The 21,877-nt window shown below is 48.7% G+C and overlaps 1 protein-coding gene across 1 annotated transcript; it reads right to left on the minus strand.

Moving 5' to 3' along the window:
* Nucleotides 1-7,351: 7,351 nt before the first annotated feature.
* LOC103208243 (SEC14-like protein 3) lies at nt 7,352-18,540 on the minus strand. Its single transcript, XM_042782706.1, has 12 exons — nt 18,487-18,540; nt 17,368-17,443; nt 17,063-17,106; nt 16,887-16,946; nt 15,727-15,915; nt 14,412-14,507; nt 13,498-13,558; nt 12,203-12,286; nt 9,696-9,802; nt 8,980-9,119; nt 8,721-8,890; nt 7,352-7,473 (listed from the first exon to the last, which is right to left on the minus strand). Exons 1-12 carry the CDS (start codon nt 18,538-18,540, stop codon nt 7,352-7,354), a joined length of 1,203 nt encoding a protein of 400 aa, XP_042638640.1.
* Between the last annotated feature and the right edge of the window lie 3,337 nt (nt 18,541-21,877).

A 21,877-nucleotide genomic window follows, 5' to 3' on the forward strand; every position in this document is an offset into this window, starting at 1 on the left:
AGTAGATTGCCCAACCATCCTTCTGAGGAGTGGCTGGTGGGTTTGAACCACCACCCTTCTGGTTAATAGTCAAGTGCCTTAGGCACTACACTACCAGAGCTCCTTTAACAACAATAGGGGCCTCTTATGGGCTGGACTGGACATAAAGACAAAAATCCTCACAACTGGACTGTTAACCATCATCACAATAAATGGAGAAAAGATTGAAGTTGTCAAAGATTTCATATTACTTGGTTGCACAATCAACGCCAATGGAAGCAGCTGTCAAGAAACCAGACACCATATTGTACTGAGCAAATGTGCTGCAAAAGGTCTCTTTAAAAAGCTGAAGAGCAAAGATGTCTCTTTGAAAACTAAGGTGCACCTAACCCAAGCCTTGGTATTTTCAATAACCTCATCTGTATGTGAAACTGGACAATAAATAAGGGAGGCCAAAGGAAAGTTGATGTTTTTAAGTTGTGGTGTTGGCGAAGAATACTGAAAGTACCATGGACTGCCAGAAGAACAAACAAATCTGTCCTGGAAGAAGTGCAGCCGGAATGATCCCTTGGAAGAGAGAATGGCCAGACTTCATCTCCCCTACTTTGGTCATGTTGTCAGAAGGGACCATTCTCTGGAGAAGGATACCATGCTTGGTAATGTAGATGGTCAGCAAAAAAAGGGGAAGGTTCCTCAAGGAGATTGATTGACACAGTGACTACAACGGTGGGCTCAGGTATAGGAAACATTGTGAGGAAGGCTCAGGACCAGGCAGTGTTTCGTTCTGTTGTGCATAGGGTTGCTATGAGTCAGAGCCAACTGATGACCTGCCAACCTAACAACATGGGCTGGAGTATGACAGTCACTGGCCAGTGTCTTCCTTCCCAGTGGTGCCCAGGTCATGGGGATAAGAAGGAGCCCTCTCACCAGGCTGGAGACTCCTACATTCTTTCTTGACCCCTCCTTCCAGGTTTTTATCATCTGCTGGATGAGCATTTGGAGTTGGAAGAGACCCTTCGAGCCTGGCCGGAAGTCCTGTTTCTACAACACCTCCTCATACAGGTGATCTTTCCCTGTTTCAGACTTCCCCTTCCTGAACCTCAGGGCTGCCACCATGTATGGCCAGGGTTCTGGAAGCCAAGCAATGGGGAGAAGCAGAGGCTCTGGGCCAGGACACAGCACCGTCATCGTGGGGAAACTTTACCCTGGAAATGGAGATGATCTTTCCCTGGTATAGGCCAACCTATGGAAGGAAGGTGCAAAGAGGCCAAGTGACTGCCGGCTGTCACCCAGGTCACGTGGCTGTGCTGGACTGGGATCCAGAGTAAGCCTTCTCCCTGGGAAGACTGTCCCCTGCCCACCCTGACTGGGCCTTTCTTTTGCCTTGACCATTGGCAGCTGGCAACTTGCAGATGATAAAGAGGGAAGTTCAGTCTGTGATTGCTGTGACTTTGGCTGTCCCTCCCCAAAGAAAGGGCGGCGTAAAGGTACGATGTGGGTGGGACCAGGCCAGGGAGGTCAGTGGGTACTGCCCTGCCTGGGGTGTGGGGGTTGGGGGAGCCGCCTCGCTGGGACAGGGGCCTTTCTGCCACCCAGGGGCCAGGATGAAGATCCCAGCACAAACGCTTTCTTCTTCTTCTTCTTTTTTTAATGTGATCTGGGTGAAAATTTACAGAGCAAATTCCTTTTCCATACCGCAGTTCATTCACATTTTGTTTCACCACATTGACTGCAATGCCCCACAATGTCACAGCTCTCTTCCCACTTCTTCCCTGTAGTTACCCCTTCCCTGTGTCCTTCCTTATCATGCACTCCTACCTCCCGCTCACCTCCCAGCTATCTCCTTTCTGCCTTTCTGTTCTCCCATGATTGATCATTCCAAGGAGCGTATCTACCCTAGCACAAACACATTTCCTTCCAGAGTTCCCAGAAGAAGGGGAGCCCCACATGGTGATCATGGGGCCACTGAAGGTCAAGAAACCACCTGTGTCATGGTTTAAAGGTAGGCCTGGGGACTAGGGGACAGCCAAGGCCCTAAAAGGACTTGAGTCAGCCCCTGCTGTCCCGGCTCATGGACAGTTCTTAGTCCTCACCACTGCCCTGTTGCCATCTCCAAGCACACCCCTGCCTCCCACATGCTCCTGGCATTTCTTGTGCCTTGGTGAATGACTAGATTCCCGGTCAGCTCTGTCCTGCCCGAAGAGAGGGTCCTGCACCACCACTGTTACTGGCCCTTCCTCCCACCCAGCTTCCTGCAGGACACTGAAGGATCTGCTGGTGGCCATAGTGGCCTTCATATGTGCTGCTCTGCTGCTCATCTTGCTCCTGCTGGCACTGAGGAAGATGCTCCAGGTCTGGCCACCCTACTTTCTCGGCAGCCTGTGGGGCAAGCTGAAGGAGGGCTCCAGTAGCCCAGAGGCCCAGGAGATAGGCTCTGTGGCCAGGGCAATGGAGGGACCATTGTCTGAGGAGAGGAGTGAGGGGGAGACTCAGTCTCTCTCAGAGGAGGAGTTGGAGACAGTGGACCCTTCAGAAGGCAACTAAACAGCCCCTTTTATACTTAAAATAAAACTTTCTATTTCCCTAGTGGTGGAGCCTGGCCTTCCTTTTCTCTGCACTCATCTTGGTTGGTATCATGTGTGAGAGGACAGGCTGGTCTCTTAACTTCATGACTTGAATGTGGATTTCCAGAGAAGCCCCACAGCTGTGGTCACCTAGCACCTTAGCTGTTGTATTTACACCTCAGCTGTTGTATTTACACCTCTTATGGGACACAAAAGGAGCTCTGGGTCATGCAGTGTTAGGCATTTGGCTGCTAACTAAAAGATTGGTGGTTTGAACCCACCGGCCACTCCATGTGAGAAAGATGAAGTGGTCCACTTCCATAAAGATTTACAGCCTTGAAACCCAATGGGAGTTGCTATGAGTCAGAATTGACTCGATGGCAGTGAGTTTGGTTTTGGTTTGGTTTGGGAAACAACCTGAAGCCACCTACCACCTTTTTTTACCTCCCAAGGAAGCTAAAGCCCTCTCCTCTTCCTCCTCCTCCTCCTCAGACCTCTCTAAATTTCTAAACTGGGTCCTTGACTTCCCTTCACATCCCGTGGGGACCTACAGCTTTGGTCTTCTCACTCCTGTGCTGTTGCTGATCACTGTGGGAGTGGGGAGCCCGTTGGCAAGCGCACAAAGTGGGTCTCTTCCCTTCCACATTCCTCTTCCCAGGTGTTCAGAATTGGACTTGGAGCCTTGGCGTTGGGGAGGGTTGCTTCCCACTGATTCTGGTTATAGAGTAGGAGCTGGTCCTTTGATCCTCCCTGGCTGGGAGTCAGTGGATACCCAAAGGGCATTTTCTAGTTCTTGGCTCCAGCCCTGGCTTTGGGCTCCTGCATGGCCCCCATCTCCTGGTACTGAACTCTCCTCTACTCATAGTGGGGTTTTCCAGTTACAACAGGAACTCTCACAGACAGGGCATCCATCAGCACTGCTCACTGCATCCTTGGCCCAAAAGGTCCCCCACCTCATCCCTCAGCCTATCACTGTACGGAGGCCTTTTCCTCAGTGAGCCAGGCTGTACCGCCTGTCCCTCTACAACTGCTACAGCCAGTTGTCCTCTGCCAATGCTACTGAGACATGCCTGTTCCAAATTGTGGGTATTGTCACCATACTCCAAGAGGGCCTTCCTTGTTCCCAGTGATGGTTGTGTGTCACCTTGGCTGGGTCATGATTCTCTGGGTTTGGCAGTTATAATGTAGTCATCCCTCATGATGAAATCTGGTATGTAATCACCTCCATGATGAGATCTGCTATGAGTAGCCAATCAAGTGAAAGGAAGTTTCCTCAGGTGTAGGAGCTCTGGTAGTGTAGTGCCTTAGGCATTTGACTGCTAACCAGAAGGCTAATGGTTCAAACCCACCAACCACTCCTCGGACGGAAGGTTAGATGATCTACTTCCATAGTGATATCACCTCAGAAACCCAAGGAAGGGTCGCTATGAGTTGAGTCTGACCCGACAGCAGTGAGTTTGGTTTGATTTCTTCAGGTGTGTGGCCTTATCGAACATATGTGGATGTCCTGGTGAAGTTTAATAGCTTTTTGCTTTCTCTGGATCCTGCATCCACCTCTCATCATCTGACCTCCAGTTTTGGGACTTGAGCCAGTGGTCTGCCGGATAGCCTGCCAAGCTTGGAATTCATTAACCTCTGCAACTCATAAGCCAGTAGCCTGCTGTCTGATCTGCCAAACTTGGGTTTGTCAGCCCCTGCAGTTATGCAAGTCAGGAGAAGCCTCCAGACTGATATCTGATCCACGATCTTGGCACTTGCCAGCCTCTATGACCATGTGAGCCATTTCCTTAAGATAAATCCTCTCTACACACATACATAAGCTTCACTGGTTTTGCTCTTCTAAGGAGGTCTGGTGGCATAGTGCCCAAGGCATTTGACTGCTAACCAGAAGACTGGTTGTTCAAACCCACCAGCCATTTCATGGAAGGAAGACTGGACAATCTACTTCTGTAAAGATTTACTGTCTCAGAAACCCAAAGGTCACTATGAGTTGGAATCTACTCGATGGCAGTGAGTTGGTTTTTTTTTTTTTTTTTCTTTTCTAGAGAACCCAGCCTAGGAGATCCTCTTTCACCCGCCTCTTACAGAGTTGCCAGGTGAAATATAGGATGCCCAATCAAATTTGAATTTCTGATAAATAGTGAAAAATAGTTTTAGTAATATTGCATGAGTGTCTTGATTTGTTTTCTCTCTAAATATGACAGCCCTCCTCCTTCTCCTCCCTCCTCTTCCCCTTCTTCCTTCTCTCCCCTTCCCCCTGGCCCAGGAAGGAGGCAGTCTTGTCCCTCCTGGCAAACATGATTGGCTTGGAGTCAGGCCTGATACTGTGCCCATGGCTCGCATCCAGCTGGCCCACCCTGAAGCTCATCTCACAGAGCCTCTCATGGAACCAGCCATGGCCTTGGCTCCCATCCTCCCACATTCCCTGATATAATTGGACTCTTCTCTGGCAAGAGTTGTGTCAGGATCTGGGACTCAAGCCATGGTCTCCATGTCCCCATCTCAGAGTAGGGAGTTAGGAAGGGAGTTCCGGAGCCATGGTTTCTCTCCTCAGACCAGCCAGGGCCATGGTGGATGTAAGTGGATTGTGCTTCATAGAAGCCATGTGAGCTGTGGACAGTGTTCTGGGTTTAGAAGGACAAACCCTGTCCAGTGCTGCTGTGAGTGTCTTTGGACAAGCTGGTTTAACATTGTGGGTCTCTGTTGCCTCAGCTCACAAATAAGGACTGGAGGATGATACCCAGGCCACTTCTCCTGGAAGATCTAGGACAAATAAGTCCCTAATTCTCTCCTCTGTCATAAAACTAGGATCTTAGGAGCTGTTATTATAGCCAGTTAAGAGCAATGTCATTGGAGTAAAGAAAAGACAATTAAAACCCTGGCCCTAGATCTACCACTTAAGAGCTGTGTGTTATTGGGTGAGGGATTTCACCTCTCTGAGCCTCAGTTTCCTTACAAGTGGTCTCAGGGCCAGAAGAACTGGATAGTTCCTGACTACCATTACTGAACATTTTGACGGGAGATTCTATAGATATATTCTATGTTCAAAAGGGGGAAAATGCAGAACGGAATTTAAAATCCTCATGGAATTCAGATTTATGGAGCTGTAGAGGCTGGATGAACCCCTGAAACTATTGCCCTGAAGTAATATTTAAACCTTAAGCCAAAAATATCCCTGAAGTCTTCTTAAAACCAAACAATAGTTTAGCTCAACCAGTAAAAATCATCTGCCTTGAGCCCTGTGCCCTTTTAAGGTCTGTTTCTATGGGATCAAACTCACAACAGCAGCTTAGATAGCAAGATTAGATAGCCACCTTGGAAAGCAGAAGGCGCTCTGGTGGCGTAGTGCCTGAGGCATTGGACTGCTAACCAGAAGATTGGTGGGTCAAATCCACCAGCCACTCTGCGGAAAGAAGACCGGGCAATCTACTTCCATAAAGTTTTACCACCTTGGAAACCCAAAGGGAGTCACTATGAGTTGGAATTGACTTGATGGCAGTGAGTTTGTTTCGGTTTGGTTTAGAAGGCAATGACTTTATGTTAATGAGGGAGGAACAACTCAGCAAAGGAGGGTGAGAGTGGTTGTGCAACTTGAAGAATGCCATCATCGTCACTGAAACGTACATGCAGGAACTTGAATTGGTGTATGTTTTTGCTGTGTACATTTTCAATAACAACAAAAATAATTTATAAAAACAAAACAAAATGGTTTCAGGGGCTAGTGTGAGAGTGGAATGAAGTAAATTCATCAAACACTTGGCCAACTGTTTGGCATATAGAGAGAACTCACCAAATGACAGCTGTGATCTTTATTGTTATTGCCACGTGGCCACTACAGCCAGATATGACTGTCTTTGCTTCCAAGAGAGATCCTTGAATTGCTTAAAACATAAACTGTGAGCTTCACGGGAAGGGAGTGAAGGTGAGAATGAAGGGTTGGGAAAGCTCTGTGTCCGAGTCAGCTTGAGCCTGACACAGGATCTCCTCTCAGAGGGACATGGACCTCTGTGGCTGGGACCCCCAGGTGGTAGCCACTCCCAGAAATCACGGCTTGAGTCACCTGGTTCCACCAGCATACAGTCCATTCCCTCCAGGCCATCACCACTGTCCAAGGTGCTGAAATAGGCCCAGGCTCTTCCTTGTGCACATCCATGAACCACCTGCTTCCTACCTCCTTTCAACTCCACAGGTATACACTGAGCACGATGGCACATTGGTTACGGGCTCAGCTGCTAACTGAGGGGTTTGTGGTTCGAACCCCCAACCGCTCCACAGGAGAAAGACCAGGTGATCTGTTCCTGGTGGTCTGCTCTGTAAAGATTATAGCCTAGGAAATCCTATGGGCCACTTGTGCTTTGTCACATGAAGTTGCTATGAGTTGGAGTCCACTCAATGGCACCCAATTAAAACAACAATAAACAACAACATATGAGGAGGGGACATAAAAATAATTTAGATAGGTCTCCAATCCAAGGAGCTCACAGTTTATAGTGAAGGTAATTCAAGCACACACATATGCCTTAAGATAACTGAGGACAAAGGCTAGGGGGTTCATTTTCTTATTGCTTGGGGGTTCAGTGACATCCCACTTCCCACCTTCACCCTTGCCTTCTGCCTCTCCTGCAACTTTCACGCCCTTCAAAGGTGGTGCCTCTTATACATTTCCAGATCCATCTACAGCATTTGAACCTCCCACAGGCCTTTTCTCTAATGCCTTGGGGTCCGGCGGACTAATAATCAATTGCTGGGGGTGGAGGTATATGTAGAGAAAGCAGAGAAGCAGGGGTCTCTGAGAAAGAGGGGGCCTTCTAGACAGGGGTGAGCTCCTTGTCGTATTTCTGCATGCCCTCGTCCGGGAGCAGCACCTCCACTGTGAAGCTCACTTTCTTGGCATGAACAAAGCTATAGGTGTTGTCGAAGCGCAGGACATCTGAGGGGACAGATGGACAGATGGGCAGTTGGGTCTGGCTTCACACCCCTTGCGTCTCTGCCCTGGCTACAGTGGAGGACAAGCTTGTGTTCCCATTGGCATTATTTGCCAAACTGGGCCACGTTTTCACCACTCCTTCTTCCCATGGGAACAGCTCCCCTGCACCCTGTAAACAGACACCTCCTCCTGGCACCACGCCTAGGCTGGCTTTAGTTGCACCTACTGACAATGGGAACAAAGGCAATTGTGTCTCCATACCTGAATGCCCACATGATGGGGATGTGGGGGATGGGAGAGCTGGACCCATCAGAAGCCTCTCGGCCCCCTTAGACTAAGTGGGATGCTGGGCCATGTCTTCTTCACACCCTCTGTCCCCTCATAACCACCCCAAGAGGCAGGGGTTATAATCCCTTTTCACAGGTGAGCAACTTGAAGCTCTAGATTGGTAAGATGTTGGTGCAAATGGCAACACACTTGGCTGCTAATTGAAAGGTTGGAGGTTTGAATGTACCCAGAAAGGCCTCCAAAGAAAAGCCTGATGCTCTACTGACAAAATATTAGCCATCCAAAACCTTAGGGAGCACAGCTCTCTCTGATACACAGGAGGTTGCCAAACTGTAGTCAACTTGGCAACAACTGGGCTTTTATGCTGAAATGGGACCCTCACACCACACCGAGCTGCTGTGCTGTATAGTTGTATAGCTCCGGACATGTTGCTTTACTTCTCAGAACCCTAGTTTTCACATGTTCATAATAATAATAATAATAATAAATAAGTAATAGATAAGTTGCTATTAGTTGGGCTAACTCAGGGTGACCCCACATGTGCAGAGTAGAACTGCTCTATGGGGTTTTCAAGGCTGTGTCTTTTGGAAGCAGAAGCAGATATGCAGTCCTTCCTTCTGAGGCGCATCTGGGTGGCTTTCAATCATCAACCTCTGGCTAGTATTTGAGCACTGTGCTACCCAGGAGCTTCATGGAGGAAATGACACCTGCTCTACGGCCCCTCAGGCCCCTCATCTGTGCCCCATAGCCCAAGTGCTCTCAAACCTTCAGCGCCTGTTATGTCTGTGTCATCTCCGACTCTTGGCACACAGGAAGTGCTCACAGATATGAACTGACTGAGCAGCCGTATGAATGATGACACTAACCTAGGCTGTGTGTCCCTAGGGGAGTCACTGCTCCTCTAAACCATGGGACACTTGGCTCCAACCTTCTGATGCCAGGGCCCAGCAGGACAGACTTACAGACGCCAGCCTCTGCACAGGTGAGGCTCCCATCCTCGGGGACCATGTGGGCGTTGTAGCGCTGACTGGGCAGCACCTCTGTCATCTCGCCTGCCCGCTGCCGCTCCCCCATCTTGGTCTTCAGGAAGACCCCAAAGCCGACGTCTGCACCGTCTGATGAGAACTGCCACCTGTCGGGATGGGAGCAGTTTCCACTCAACCAGACAGGTACCCCAGGGGCTGGGCCCTAGCCAGGGTTGGGACGGTGGCCTGTGCCTACCTGAGGACACATCCTGGGAACAGGATCTCGTACTCCACCTGGTGTGAGGAGCCACGGCTGATCTGCACTGAGTGTTCATACTGAGTCTTCACTTGGTCCCGCACGTACATGGACTTGGGGATCTCTCCACCATAGTTGATCTGCAAACATAGGGACTGATCGGTTCTTGCCCTTGTATTGTCATTACTCCTGCTCTTCCTCCTGCCTGAGACACCTTCATCTTCTCCAAGAAGTATCCTGCTCACCCTGTCCCCCTTACCTCTTCTGGAAAGCCATCCCTACCCTCTTGTTGTTGTTGTTATGTGCTGTCAAGTCAGCCCTGACTCATAGCGACCCCTCCTTGGGTTTCTGAGGCAATATCCCTACGGAAGTAGGATTGCCCAACCTTCCTTCCGGGGAGTGGCTGGTGGGTTTGAACCGCCAGCCTTCTGGTTAGCAGTCAAGTGCCTTAGCCACTATGCTACCAGAGCTCCCTCCCTACCCTCTAGGCAAGGTCAAACCCTCCTCTGGGACCTCACAGGCCCCCAGGGTCCTCTCCCAGCTCATCCCTTTAGGTCAACATTCCTTCATTCCTTGTTTGCCTGCACTGCTGCTAAGGGCTATGGGAGGGCAGAGCCAGGACTGTCTTATTCAATATCTGGCTCACAGGGTTCTCTCAGATGTTTGTGGAGTGAATGCAGCTCTACTCCCCTCTCATGTCCTGGGGTTCTTTATACCTTGGTTAAACATTTGGGGTTTCCATCTGGGTCAGTCAAGGTTCCCCCAAACTGAGCAGGCAGTTCCTCAGGACTGATGAGTTTCAGCAAACCTTCCTTCCAGCTGCCTGGGGGCAAGGAGAATGGAAGGTGGTTATCACACATGGAGTAGACCCATCAGCTCCTCATACCCACCAGGAGAAGCCCCATAGAGGTGAAGCTGCCAAGGCCAATTTAGCAGCATCCTGGGCCTCAGGATGTCTTTTCTAGCTTTATAGAAACATGTTTCTCCCTGACTAAAGATTTGCACATATTTTCTTTAAAAAGTTTTAAAAATTGTGGTAAATTATATATGTACATACACACACACACACACCAAACCCCAAACCCACTGCCACCAAGTTGATTCCAACTCATATCATAGCAATCCCTATTGAGTTTCTGAGGTGGTAAATCTTTTCAGAAGTAGATTGTCCTGTCTTCCTTCCACAGAGCAGCTGGTGGGTTGGAACCATCAACCTTCTGGTTAGCAGGTAAATGCCTCAGGCACAGTGCCACCAGAGCTCCCTCCCTCTCTCTCTCTCTATGTTGTTGTTATGTGTCATGGAGTCGGACCTGACTCATAGTGACCCCTCCTTGGGTTTCTGAAGCAGTATCACTACGGAAGTAGATTGCCCAACCTTCCTTCTGAGGAGTGGTTGGTGGGTTTGAACCGCCAGCCTCCTGGTTAGCAATCAAGTGCCTTAGGCACTACACTACTAGAGCTCCTCTCTCTATATATACATAGATAATTTAAAAAATTTAAAATTATACACACACACATATAACAAAACATTTACCATTTCAACTTTTTTACATCTTCAATTCAGTGACATTAATTACATTCACCATACTGTACAATCATCATGACTATCTGCTTCTAAATTTTTCCATCAGAAACTCAATGTTCCCTAAGGATTTCCATGTTCTTGAGGTCTCCCAGTCATGAGCAGTAAAGATAAGAGTTAGTCTAATTGTCTCAAGGAGAATGAAGGTCCACTGAGGTCAAGTGTCTTGTTGAGGTCACACAGTGAGTAAATGGCATACCCAAATTGGACCTCTTGGTGGGGGATAAGCAAACTTGGACCTTTGGGTGGATACCCCCCTCATTTACTCACACAACCATAATGTCCGTTACTGTTTTCAATATTCTACTTAAAAGTGTTCTGGGTCATGAAGTGTTTACCATGTCTCCAGACTTGTGGCCAATCTAGGCTACCCACCCTACCCCATGGCCACAGGACATTTCTCATCTCCAGTAGGATATGGGTGAAGATCATAATGAGTAGTACATCGGAGCCTAATGCATAGAGCCCCCTGGGGCACTAAATGGAGCCTTGGATTTGGGTCCTGGAGTGTGGCACTAATCCATACTGCTCTCAGATTTGGGGATGGGAGCTCTGGTGGTGTAGTGCCTAAGGCACTTGACTGCTAACCAAAAGGCTGGCAGTTCAAACCCACCAGCCACTCCTCAGAAGGAAGATTGGGCAAACTACTTCCATAGAAATACCACCTTGGAAGCCCAAGGAGAGGTTGTTATGCATTAAAATTGACTTGATGGCAGTGAATTAGAAGGCAGGGACCTAGGCCTATCAGACCAGGCTACTTAATGATCCATTAATCTTCCTATCCCAGTAGAACTGGACAGCATCAGAGGTCCAGATATCAGGAAAACAGAGAAAAATTAGAGCTTTTTAAGATCCTCCCCAATCCTCAGATACTCTGATTCTATGATCTGACCATTCTGTTTGAGACAAGTTACCCTCCAAGCATAAGGTCATTAGTTTAGGTTTAAGAACTATTTCTCTTCTCTTTATTCTGTTGCTCTGTCACTTTTAAACACATTGTTCCTACTTATAAAATCAATACACACTCATTGTATGAAATTTAGAACATACAGAAAAATACAAATAGTAAAATTTAAAACCATCTGATTTCTCACTACTCACAAATCATTTGGTTGTACTTCCTTCAGAAAATATGTATTTGTTTTTATGGAAATACGATTATACTGTCCACATCCATTTCTGATCTACTATTTCTGGTATTTTTATTTAATGACATTTTTCATCACATTAAATATTCACTCACAGCACCATTTTTCATGGCTGCCCCCAAACTCATCAATGGATACACTGTGATTTCCTTATCCAGCCCCTTCTTGGGCCACCCTCCTCTTCACAGCTCCTCTTCTTACTCTTCTTCCCCATCCTCCTCAGTCCACATTGCCTTTACTGAGGTAATGAGTATTGAAAGGAAACTGAGGTCCAAAGCCCAGAGGTTACCCAGCAACCAAACTGAAACTGAGATGGAGGTGTGGCAGGGAATGAAGCATTAGTAGCTGAGTAAACTCAATGGTATAGGACCAATCTCACTTTTGGAAACGAGGAGCCTCTGACTCTAAGGGTAGAAGTCTGGATGGGATGATGGGCTAACCTCACTCCAAAGCTCAGTCATCGAACTCAGAGGGTGGTGCTGGAACTACTTACTTCCAAGCACTATGATTTTCCTGCGAGTGTCTTCACTCAAGAATGGCTTCATGAGGTTGTAGCCCACAGGGAACAGTTTGGTGGCTGGAGAGACACAAGCAAGGATAATGGGGAGAAAATAATTCTACTTGGCCACTCCCCACAAGTCACAACCAGAGAAAGAGAGTGGTTATGAGTGATGCTGACCAGTTCCAATGCCTTGCACCCACCCACCCAAACCAATATGTCAAATCAGCCAACAGTCAGCCAGCTGCCAACCATCCAATAAATCACCCAACCAATCACTTACCCAACCAATCACGTACCAACAAACAAATCAATCAACCAAACTGCTAATCAGTCACCCAATCAGCCAACTAACAAATCAGCCAATCTACAGTCAACCAGGAAGCTATCTAACATACCAGCCAACCAGCCAACAATCAGCCAAACAACTCACCTTCTAACCAGCCACCAGTCAGCTAACCCACCAATCATATAACCCACTAAATAGCTAAACAGCTACCCAACAAATCAGCCAACCTGAAAATGAGTCAACTAAACAACCACCTAACCAGCCAACATGCTCCCTTCTCAGCCAACTATCCAACCAGAGAGCCAACCATCCAAACAATCAGACAGCCAACTACCCAAGATCCAAAAAACAAACCAGCCACTCAACTCACTAATCTGGCAACCAGTCACCCCATCAACCAAATTGTCAGACAGCCACCCTATCTAGCCAGATGTCTAGACAGTTAACCAAACAGTCATTCAACTAGCCAACCAAGCAAGCATCCAATTAACCTACCAGCCAACCATCAAACTCCCATTCACCCACCCACCCAAACAACAACCACCCAAACAGTAGTGATGTATCTATGGAGCATAAACCGTGGCCCCAGATCCATGGAGGATACAACAGAAGTGGAAAACCAGAGCTCCTGCCTTCAAGGAGCAGACAGCTCAGCCAGGAAAGCACAATGAACACACATGAGACAACTGGAGTTCTCACAAAGCAGAAAACAGGAAAGATACTAACTCATGGTGCCAGAGGAAGTCTGAGAGAGATGGATCAGCATGGGCAAGAGAAGTGAGGAGGCGCTCCTGGAAGGGCTGATGTCAGAGCTGGCTCCTCTCGCCAACCATTGCACTTACCAGTTATCCAGTGCTTACTCTGCATGTGCGCTAAGTGATTTGCATGTAACCAAACACCAACCTGCCTCACAACCACCTTGGGAACAAGGCACTACTTTCATCCTCATTGCACAGATGAGGAAAGAGAGGCACAGAGGGCTAGGTCACTTGCCACACACCTTTCACGATGAGCATGAACTTGAGGGTCTCTGGGTAATTCTCTTCAAGGAGGCCAAAGAACTATGGAACCAATAGAGAGACCCCATCAGAGCCCACACCTCATTCTCTCCTGTCCCTATTCCCTCTGCAATCTCCTCTCTGGAGAGGAGGGCTATGGATGGTTTCTCTTCTTGCTGTCACCCACACTGGCCTCTGGAGGGCACCATCTCCCCTTAGACTATTACAATCACACCCTAATAATAAGTACATAATAATCTCCATCGTTACAGTGAATGCTGTAGTAATGATAGTGTAGTAATAATAATGACTGTTTATTAAATGTTCACCGTTTGCCAAGAACTGTGTATACATTACTTATCAACTCACTGAATTATCTCTATATCTCTGACATGCAGACAGTGTTGTTCCTATTTTGTAGATGAGGAAATGGAAGTATAGAGGGGTGAAATGACTTGCTTGAGTCATGGAGTTAGGGATAACAGGGCTAGGAAGGGTCTGGCAGAGACCCTGTGGTCTCAGTAGTGTTGTCCTGAGCCTGTCTATGGAAGCTTTGTTGTTGTTGTTATTTGCCGTCGAGTTGGCCCCGACTCATAGCGACCCCTCCTTGGGTTTCCGAGGCAGTATCACTACGGAAGTAGGATTGCCCAACCTTCCTTCCGAGGAGTGGCTGGTGGATTTGAACCGCCAGCCTTCTGGTTAGCAGTCAAGTGCCTTAGCCACTATGCTACCAGAGCTCCCCTATGGAACCTTTAGGAAACATATTAAGGCTCTTTCAGTCCTGAGCTGCAGTAATAGGGCTCAGGAAGGCTCCCACCTTTCCCTAAATCTTGGCTCTGAGTAGGCAACAAAGTTGCAGAAGACTAAGCTAGTCATCAAAGCAAGTAGGAGGGACCTCCTTGGACCTGTTCCTCACCTCCTGGTACATTTCCACCAGCGGTTTCCAGAAGTGCTTCAGGCCCAGGCCCTCACAGTCAAATATCATTACGATGGTCTCAATCTTCTTCCCCAGCTGTGAGGATGAGAGCAAGGCATAGTCCCAGAGTTCAGGATGCAGGCACAGAATTTGGGAGATGGTGACCCAAGCACATGTCCCCCTTAGGCTTCTCCCAGCCTCCCAACTCTGTTCTCATAGGAGTGAGTGGACAAAGCAGAAAATGTGTTTCCTTATCCACCCATCCATCCATCCAACCATCCATCCACTCATCTACTCGTCCATCTATCCATCCATCCAACCATCCATTCGCTCGTCCACTCATCCACCCACCCACCCACCCATCCATCCGTCCATCCAACCATCCATCCACTCATCCACCCATTCATTCATCCACCTATCCATCAATCCATTTACTCGTCCACTATCCATTTATCCCTCCATTGTCCAACTAGTATTTATTAAGCACCTATTTTGTGCCCCAAACTGAGACTATGATGTGTAATGCTCAATAATCCACAGTTCCTGTCCTGAAAGGGTAGGAGAGATTAAAAAGCAACAGGTCCTCATAGTCCGGTGTTAAGCACTGTGGTGCGACATCACAGGGACTGTGGGAACACAGAAGAGAGCACGTAACTCAGAATGTAGAGTCAGACAAGGTGACATCTAAGTTTGAGACCTGAAGGATGAATAAGAAAGGGCCAAGTGAGGTTGTGGGAGGCCAGTGTGGATGGTGGGGGCTAGGGTGATCCGGACAGAAGGAACAGCAGGTGCAAAAACTCAGAGGAAATAACAATAGCAGCCATTGTAGGCCATTATGTGCTCTCTTCTATGTTCCCACAGCCCCTGTGCTGTACCACCACAGTACTTAACACCAGGACCTCGGAAGGAAGGTTGAGCAATCTACTTCCGTAGTGATACTGCCTCAGAAACCCAAGGAGGGGTCGCTATGAGTCAGGTTCGACTCGATGGCAAATAACAACAACATAAGGACCTGTAGCTTTTTAATCTCTCTAGCCCTTTCAGGACAAGAAATGTGGATTATTGAGCATTACACAAGAAGTAAGTGTTAGGTTCTGTGTGCTTAGCCATTAGCTTGCATTATCTTCTGTAATCTTCACAATCATTATTTACTATCATCCTTGATTGTAGGTGAGGATATTGAGGCTCAGAGAGGTGAAGTGACTTTCCAAGGCCACACAGCAATTGGCAGAGCTGGGATTTGACCCCCTAACTGGGCCATGCCCAGGCAGATTATCCTCTCCCCTTCCTCCCCTCTATTTGGCCTGGGCCTCACCCGCTCGGTTTGCAGGTCACACTCATGCAGGATGCGCTCGCAATCTCTCATCTTGGTCTTGAGCAAGTCCTGCTTGGTGGCCGAGAAGAGCAGTCCCTTGGGGTCAAGTGGCCCAATGATGTCGTACCACACAGGACAGCCATCACGGTCGTAACCGCATAGGCCCCCTGGCATGTACTTCTGGATCACCTGAGCATGAAACGACACACAGAACTTGACGTGACACACCTTCCTGGAGACTCCCAGACCAGACTAGCTTGGGGGCGTGAGCCCATGCACCATACACCACGTCCCAAGTACAAAGTACTGTCCTCTCCTGAAGGGTGTAGCTATTTATTGTTCCAAGGGAGACACTTGAGGGTCCCATGGGGGAGGACTTTGCTCACAGTAGGCAAACGCCAAGGCCAAGTCTCAGGTCAGATCAGGTCAGGCCTTCAGCCTCTGGGCTCCTTAGTTTGGCCCCCAATGTCTCCCATATCCTTTAACAGCAAGGGAGTTTGGGCTTAATGATGGAGAATATGAACTCTGAAGGGGAGTAGACGTGCTTCAAGTAAAGATTCTGCTGTGTGTCCTTGGGCAAGTGACACTCTTTGAGCCTCATCCCTCCTCATTGTTTGTAAAATAGTTGGGGAATCCCTCCCTCTCTCATGGGACTGTTGAGGAAAGTCCCCAAGATATGTTGGCAAAGCACATGCCCCACAAATGAAGCTGTGATCATTACTTTACTAAGATGCCAATAGTGTGACTGTCATCACCAATGTCCTAGTGGAATGAATTTCTTTCCTCCAAACAGGATGCTTCCAGCAAGGTTCTATGGGAGAGAGGTACAGAGGTGCAGTCTAACTCTAGTGGTTAAGAGTCAAGTTCTGGGAGTCAGAAAGGCCTGAGCTGAAACTCCAGCCCCATCTTGGGGCTGTAGAACTTCAGGAAAGCTGCTTAACTTTTTCTGGGCCTCAGTTTTTTCATCTGTAAAATGGGGGTGATAGTCCCCACCTCATAGTGTTACAATGATTAAATGAGCTCATGCAGGTAAAATCTTAACCCAGGCCTGGATTTTGTAAGCCCCCAGGGAATTTTCTTCATTCATTGTCCCCAGTGACCCAGAGGCTGCTTGGGTAGTATGTTGTGGAAGACTTAGGTGTGTGGGGTGTTGGCCTCACCTCTGGAGGCTGCCAATCAAGGATATGGTCAATGTCCATGGTCTTCCGGAACTCCATGTACTGAAAAGGAAATGTGTGGTGAGGTCCCTCTAGGTTCCCAGTACCCCTGAGCAGGGGATGGAGGTAAGGGCTCAGGGTGTGCCTCTCCCCAAATCTCCAGGGTGGGTGAGTCTCACCTTGCGAAGCATGGCCTCTGATTTTTGCAGGTCAAAGTTCCGAGCTACAGGAAGATTGAAGGAAGGCACAAGGAAGAAAGAGGCTGTATTATAGCAACCTTGCCCTACTCTTGGGTGGTGAGAGCTGTGGAGGGCACTGGGGGACCCTGTGGGGGTCCTTTCCTGCCCCCTCCCCTCTCCTGGAGCTGGGCATATGAATGAAGGTGATGTGGTCAGATCCAAGGAGCATGGGTCATTCTGGAGCAGTTAGGACCAAGCCCCGCTCACTGCCCTCTCACCCTGACTTCCTCCACCTCTGCCCTCACCTCGAAGCCAGCGCAGAAGGAAATAGTCATCAGGGTTGGGAAGGGCAGGTAGCACGTCCTGGACATTTTCTCGGAACTAGGAAGAGAGATGCTGAGCCTTGGCCTCCAGTCTCAATGATTATTTTCATCATCCCTCCTCTCCTCCCACATAAACCTGGCCCATGCTGATGGAAGGGTTGGGTGAATGAATGGATAGAAAGAGACAGATGATTGGATGGGTGAGTGGGCAGAGGGGTGGGGTAGATGGATGGATGGATGGATGGATGGATGAATGGGTGGGTGAGTGGATGTAAGAAATGAAGAGTAGATGAATGGATGGATAAATGAGTGGGTGGGTGGGTGGATGGACATGTGGGTGAATGGAAAGAAAAAGAGATGGGTAGAAGAAAGGCTGAATAGATGGATAGGTGGTTGGGAGGATGGATGGGTGAGTAGGTTAGTGGGATAATGTGTGAGTGGATAGATAGATAGACAGGGAGAAGGAAGAAAGGATAAATAGTTGGGTGGTGGGTAGATGGATTGGATTATGGATGTATTCTTAGTTTTCCAAGTGTTAGCCCACCAATGCGTCTTCTTTCTTCATCCCATTTTCCACAAAATCATGTTTAGTGATTAGGTGACCTCTTCCCCAGTTACCATGGGAATGACAACACACCCTGCTTTGACTCTCTGGCTTATGCAGACCAGATCTGCCATCCTTCAAGGTTGTGCCCCAGGGAGGGAGGGAAAACACAGAGGGCAGACCACGGGCACCCTTCAACTGCCACCTACAGGGTCTGGGGGGGAGAGAGAAGGGGGCTCAGCTATCAGATAAAGTTCTCTGAGCCGGCTCCTGGGTGAGGAGAAGGCAGACTGGATCCTGAGTGGCCATCTCCCCACTATTGCCTGGAAGCTCTCTTGGCTGCTCCCACACCCCCTGTGGGACAGGGCTGATGTTACCAGGCACTGTTGGATCTAGCCCTGGAGCAGGTCACAGTAAAGAGAGAAATTGTGAAAGGGATGTTCTAAATCGACAGATTAGAGTAAGACCTGCTGAACCAACAGAGTGGGGCAGGGTTCTGGTCACCCGCCTGCCCTCTAGGCCATTTCCCCAGGGCTCCCCCGGGGAAGGGCTCTCACCTTGGCCAGGGTCTCTGCCTGCTTGGGGCTAAGGTCTCCGACGTGGCCACTCATGGTCCCAGGTGAGGCTGGAGGAGTGCTGACCACTATGGGTGGAAGTCAAGTCTAGTGTCTCAGCCCTGACCCACTTGGGGCCTTTTGCCCCCATTCCTGGGCGTGGCTCCAAGCCCCTCCTCCCTGGCCAACTGTTTGGATTGCACATTACATAATTGGGATTAAGTGAGGTCCCGTGTTTGGCTCTGGGACAGGTAGAGGGACATGCAGGTGCCAGAGCAAGTACTAGAGAAGCCTTGCCAGGGGCAGGCAGCTGGGAGGGAAAGAGGCTGGCCCATGGCCTGGATGCCCAGGATGAGGGCCTGTAAAACCTATGTCAGTGCTCCCAGGCCTCCAGATGCCCTGGAGAAGGGGGATCTCAAGGAGAAAGACTGGCTCCCTGCTAGCACCCTTTCTCTCTGGACCTCAGTTTTCCCATCTCACTAATGAAGAGACCCCACAGCTGAGATTCTGCAAACCAGCCCCTGAAAACACTCTAACAGTGTTCAAGTCTGTGGGTTTGAGTCTACCTGCAAACATTTCATTTGCATAATCAAGAGGTTAGGAGGTACGTGCCCTTCTGTACTGAACATCTACCTTCAGGAAGAGCACAGGCTAGAGCAGAAATTCTAGAAAAATGCAGCTCAAAGTGTGTCCTTGGAGGTTGGTTTTTCATGGAACAGACACTACTTTTTCTGATGTCTTTCTAATCTTGTCCTGCATAGCTGGCCCTGTGAAGTGCGACACAGGAAAGGCTGAGCGCTCCAACCCTGCTGCCCTCTCCTTCCATTGCTGAGGTCATCAGGGCAAGGAGGGGCCTTGTCCAGGGCCCCTTGTCCCCTGCAACAGCTCCTTGACTAGTTAGGGACTGCTGCCCTAAGGGAGAGGTAGGGAATACTGATGGCCTTGGAAGGTGAGGATGTTTTTTGGGTTTCAAATAGTTGATCAAGAGTCGCTGGATGGCACCGGCCTGGCAATCTCCTTCTGAAAGGCCATGACCTTGAAAACGCTATGAAGTTCTACTCTGCACACGTGGGTCACCCTGAGTTGGAATCACTTCTATGGCAAATAATAACAACAAGAAACAGTTGATCAGGTGAGGGGGGTTCACTTGGAAGGGAAGGAGTTATGGGGTCACTTATGCCAGTTGGTGAAGGAACTAGTAGGCTTCCTTGCCCTTTCCTTTTCATCATGCTGCTTGACTTTACACTATTGGAGGTACCCTGCTCCCCACTCCTCCCTGAAGCCTACCTTCAAGATGGCATCTCAGAGCGCCACTAACCTCATTTATAAAATACAAGGATGAATACTTACCCTGCCCACTTCACATGGTTGGTGGGAAGAACTAATGAGTATATAGACTCTCAGGAGTTGTGCACAGCTAAGGGATTATCCTCCATGTTGTCAGAAGCTCCAGGGGACAGGGACCATTTGGTCAATGACCATCTCTGTGGCATAGGCCTTGGTGCAGGGCCTGGCACATGAACGCTGATGCCAGTAAATGATGCTGAAAAGAACAAAGGAGGAGGAGGCATTGGAAGGGTGTTGGTAAAATAAAATACAAGTACATCAGCTTGGGACCATAGTGATGGCCACATGGCCAAACCTTGAGAGGGTCTGCATGGACTGAAGCCACCTCTGGACTAGCCTAGACCCCAGCAGCTGGGCTAGACCAAGCTACTCTGCCCAGGGCTCATCAGGTCCCCTACTCCTGGGCCATCCTGGATCCTCACCTTTAGGTTATCCAAGGCCTCCATTCTGGGCCATTCTAGGGCCTTTTTCAACCATGGGGATAGTGTCAGATATGTTCTTTGCTCTGGGATCCCAGATAGAGTTGAATCAGGAGAAGGAGGGTCTGTCTCTGGCCTCTTCCCTCCATCTGAGGTGCCGCCTGTGGACTCAGGAGTTAGGTAACGGCACTCCCAGCCTCACCCCACTTCACATTCCAGCTCCATCTCTGCTGACTTCAGCTGCCTGTGTACACCTACTTCCCTCCTGGCTGTCCGGGGCCAGGGATTGGGTTCCTCCACTGCCCTCTCATTAGCTCTAATCCTGCCCGTTTCCCACCAGTCTCCTTTCTCACCCTAATCCCTCTAAGAGGAGACGCCCCAGTTACTGCTGGAAGAAAGTAGAGCTGGGCAGGAGGACCCAGAGTGAGCATGTCAGGGGTCAACTACAAGGTACAGGCCTGGCCTTCAGAGACATCTCATCTCAGCTCTTTCCCTGACACAGACCATGAAGATGCACAGAGCACCTACTGTGTGCACCACTGTCTATAGTGCCATCCAACAGAACTTTCTACAGTGATGGAAATCTTTCTACAGTTCTGTCTTTGGACTGCCCACTATGTGGTAGCCACTAACCACATGTGAAATGTGGTTAGTATGACTAAAGAACTGAAGTATTAATTTAATTTTAATTAAATAGCACCATGTGACGTGTAAGGAGCCCTGGTGGCTTGATGGTTCAATGCTTGGCTACTAACTGAAATGTTGACAGTTTGAACCCACTCAGCTGCCACAAAGGAGAAAGATCTGCTCCTATAAAGATGATAACCAAGAAAACGCTGTGGGGCAGTTCCACTCTATTGTGGGGTCACTATAAGTTGGAATTGACTCAATGGCACCCAATAACAATAACAACATATGTGATTTGTGTCTATCATATCGAATAATGCAGGTCTATGACATTTCCTGAGGGCTTATTCTGTGCCAGGCCCTACCCTAAGTGCATTATGTCATTCAAATCACATAACACCCCTGTGGGGTAGGTACCATCATTAAATCCATTTTACAGATGAGAAGATTGAGGTACTGACTCATAGCTACCCTATAGGACCGAAGAGAACCGCCCCACAGGGTTTCCAAGGTTGTAAATCTTTACAGGGGAGCAGACTGCCTCATCTTTCTCCAACAGAGCAGTTGGTGAGTTCGAACCACTGACTTTTTGTTTAGCAGCTCAAACCAATCCAGAACCAAACCAACTGCCAACAAGTTGATTCCAACTCATAGTGACCCTTATTGGGTTTCTGAGGCGGTAAATCTTTACAGATGTAGATTGCCCCATCTTCCTTCTGTGGAGTGGCTGGTGTATTTGAACCGCCAGTCTTTTGGTTAGCAGTCAAATGCCTTATGCACTGCACCATGAGAGCTCCTATGTGCTCAATAGGAAAAAGAAACATACCCACTGCCATCGAGTCCATTCCAACTCATAGCGACCCCTATCGTGTTTCCGAGGTGGTAAATCTTTACAGAAGTAGATTGCCTGGTCTTCCTTCCACAGAGTGGCTGGTGGGTTTGAACCAACAACCTTCTGGTTAGCAGTCAAATGCCTTAGACACAACACCAGCTTCTTACAG

The sequence above is a fragment of the Orycteropus afer genome, unplaced genomic scaffold, assembly GCF_000298275.1.
Source record: "Orycteropus afer afer isolate SDZICR_OR568_19922 unplaced genomic scaffold, OryAfe1.0 scaffold00420, whole genome shotgun sequence".
NCBI classification, from domain to species: Eukaryota; Metazoa; Chordata; class Mammalia; order Tubulidentata; family Orycteropodidae; genus Orycteropus; species Orycteropus afer.

What these genes read in the sequence shown, in the direction of transcription:
- LOC103208243 (XM_042782706.1), bottom strand. Translation starts at nt 18,540, where the DNA reads ATGAGTGGCCACGTCGGAGACCTTAGCCCCAAGCAGGCAGAGACCCTG. An exon ending in GTTCATGCTCATCGTGAAAG is followed by an intron (nt 12,287 to 13,497) that starts GTGTGTGGCAAG and finishes GTGTCTCTCCAG; the next exon opens with CCACCAAACTGTTCCCTGTG. An exon ending in TTCCCAGGATGTGTCCTCAG is followed by an intron (nt 8,891 to 8,979) that starts GTAGGCACAGGC and finishes CCATCCCGACAG; the next exon opens with GTGGCAGTTCTCATCAGACG.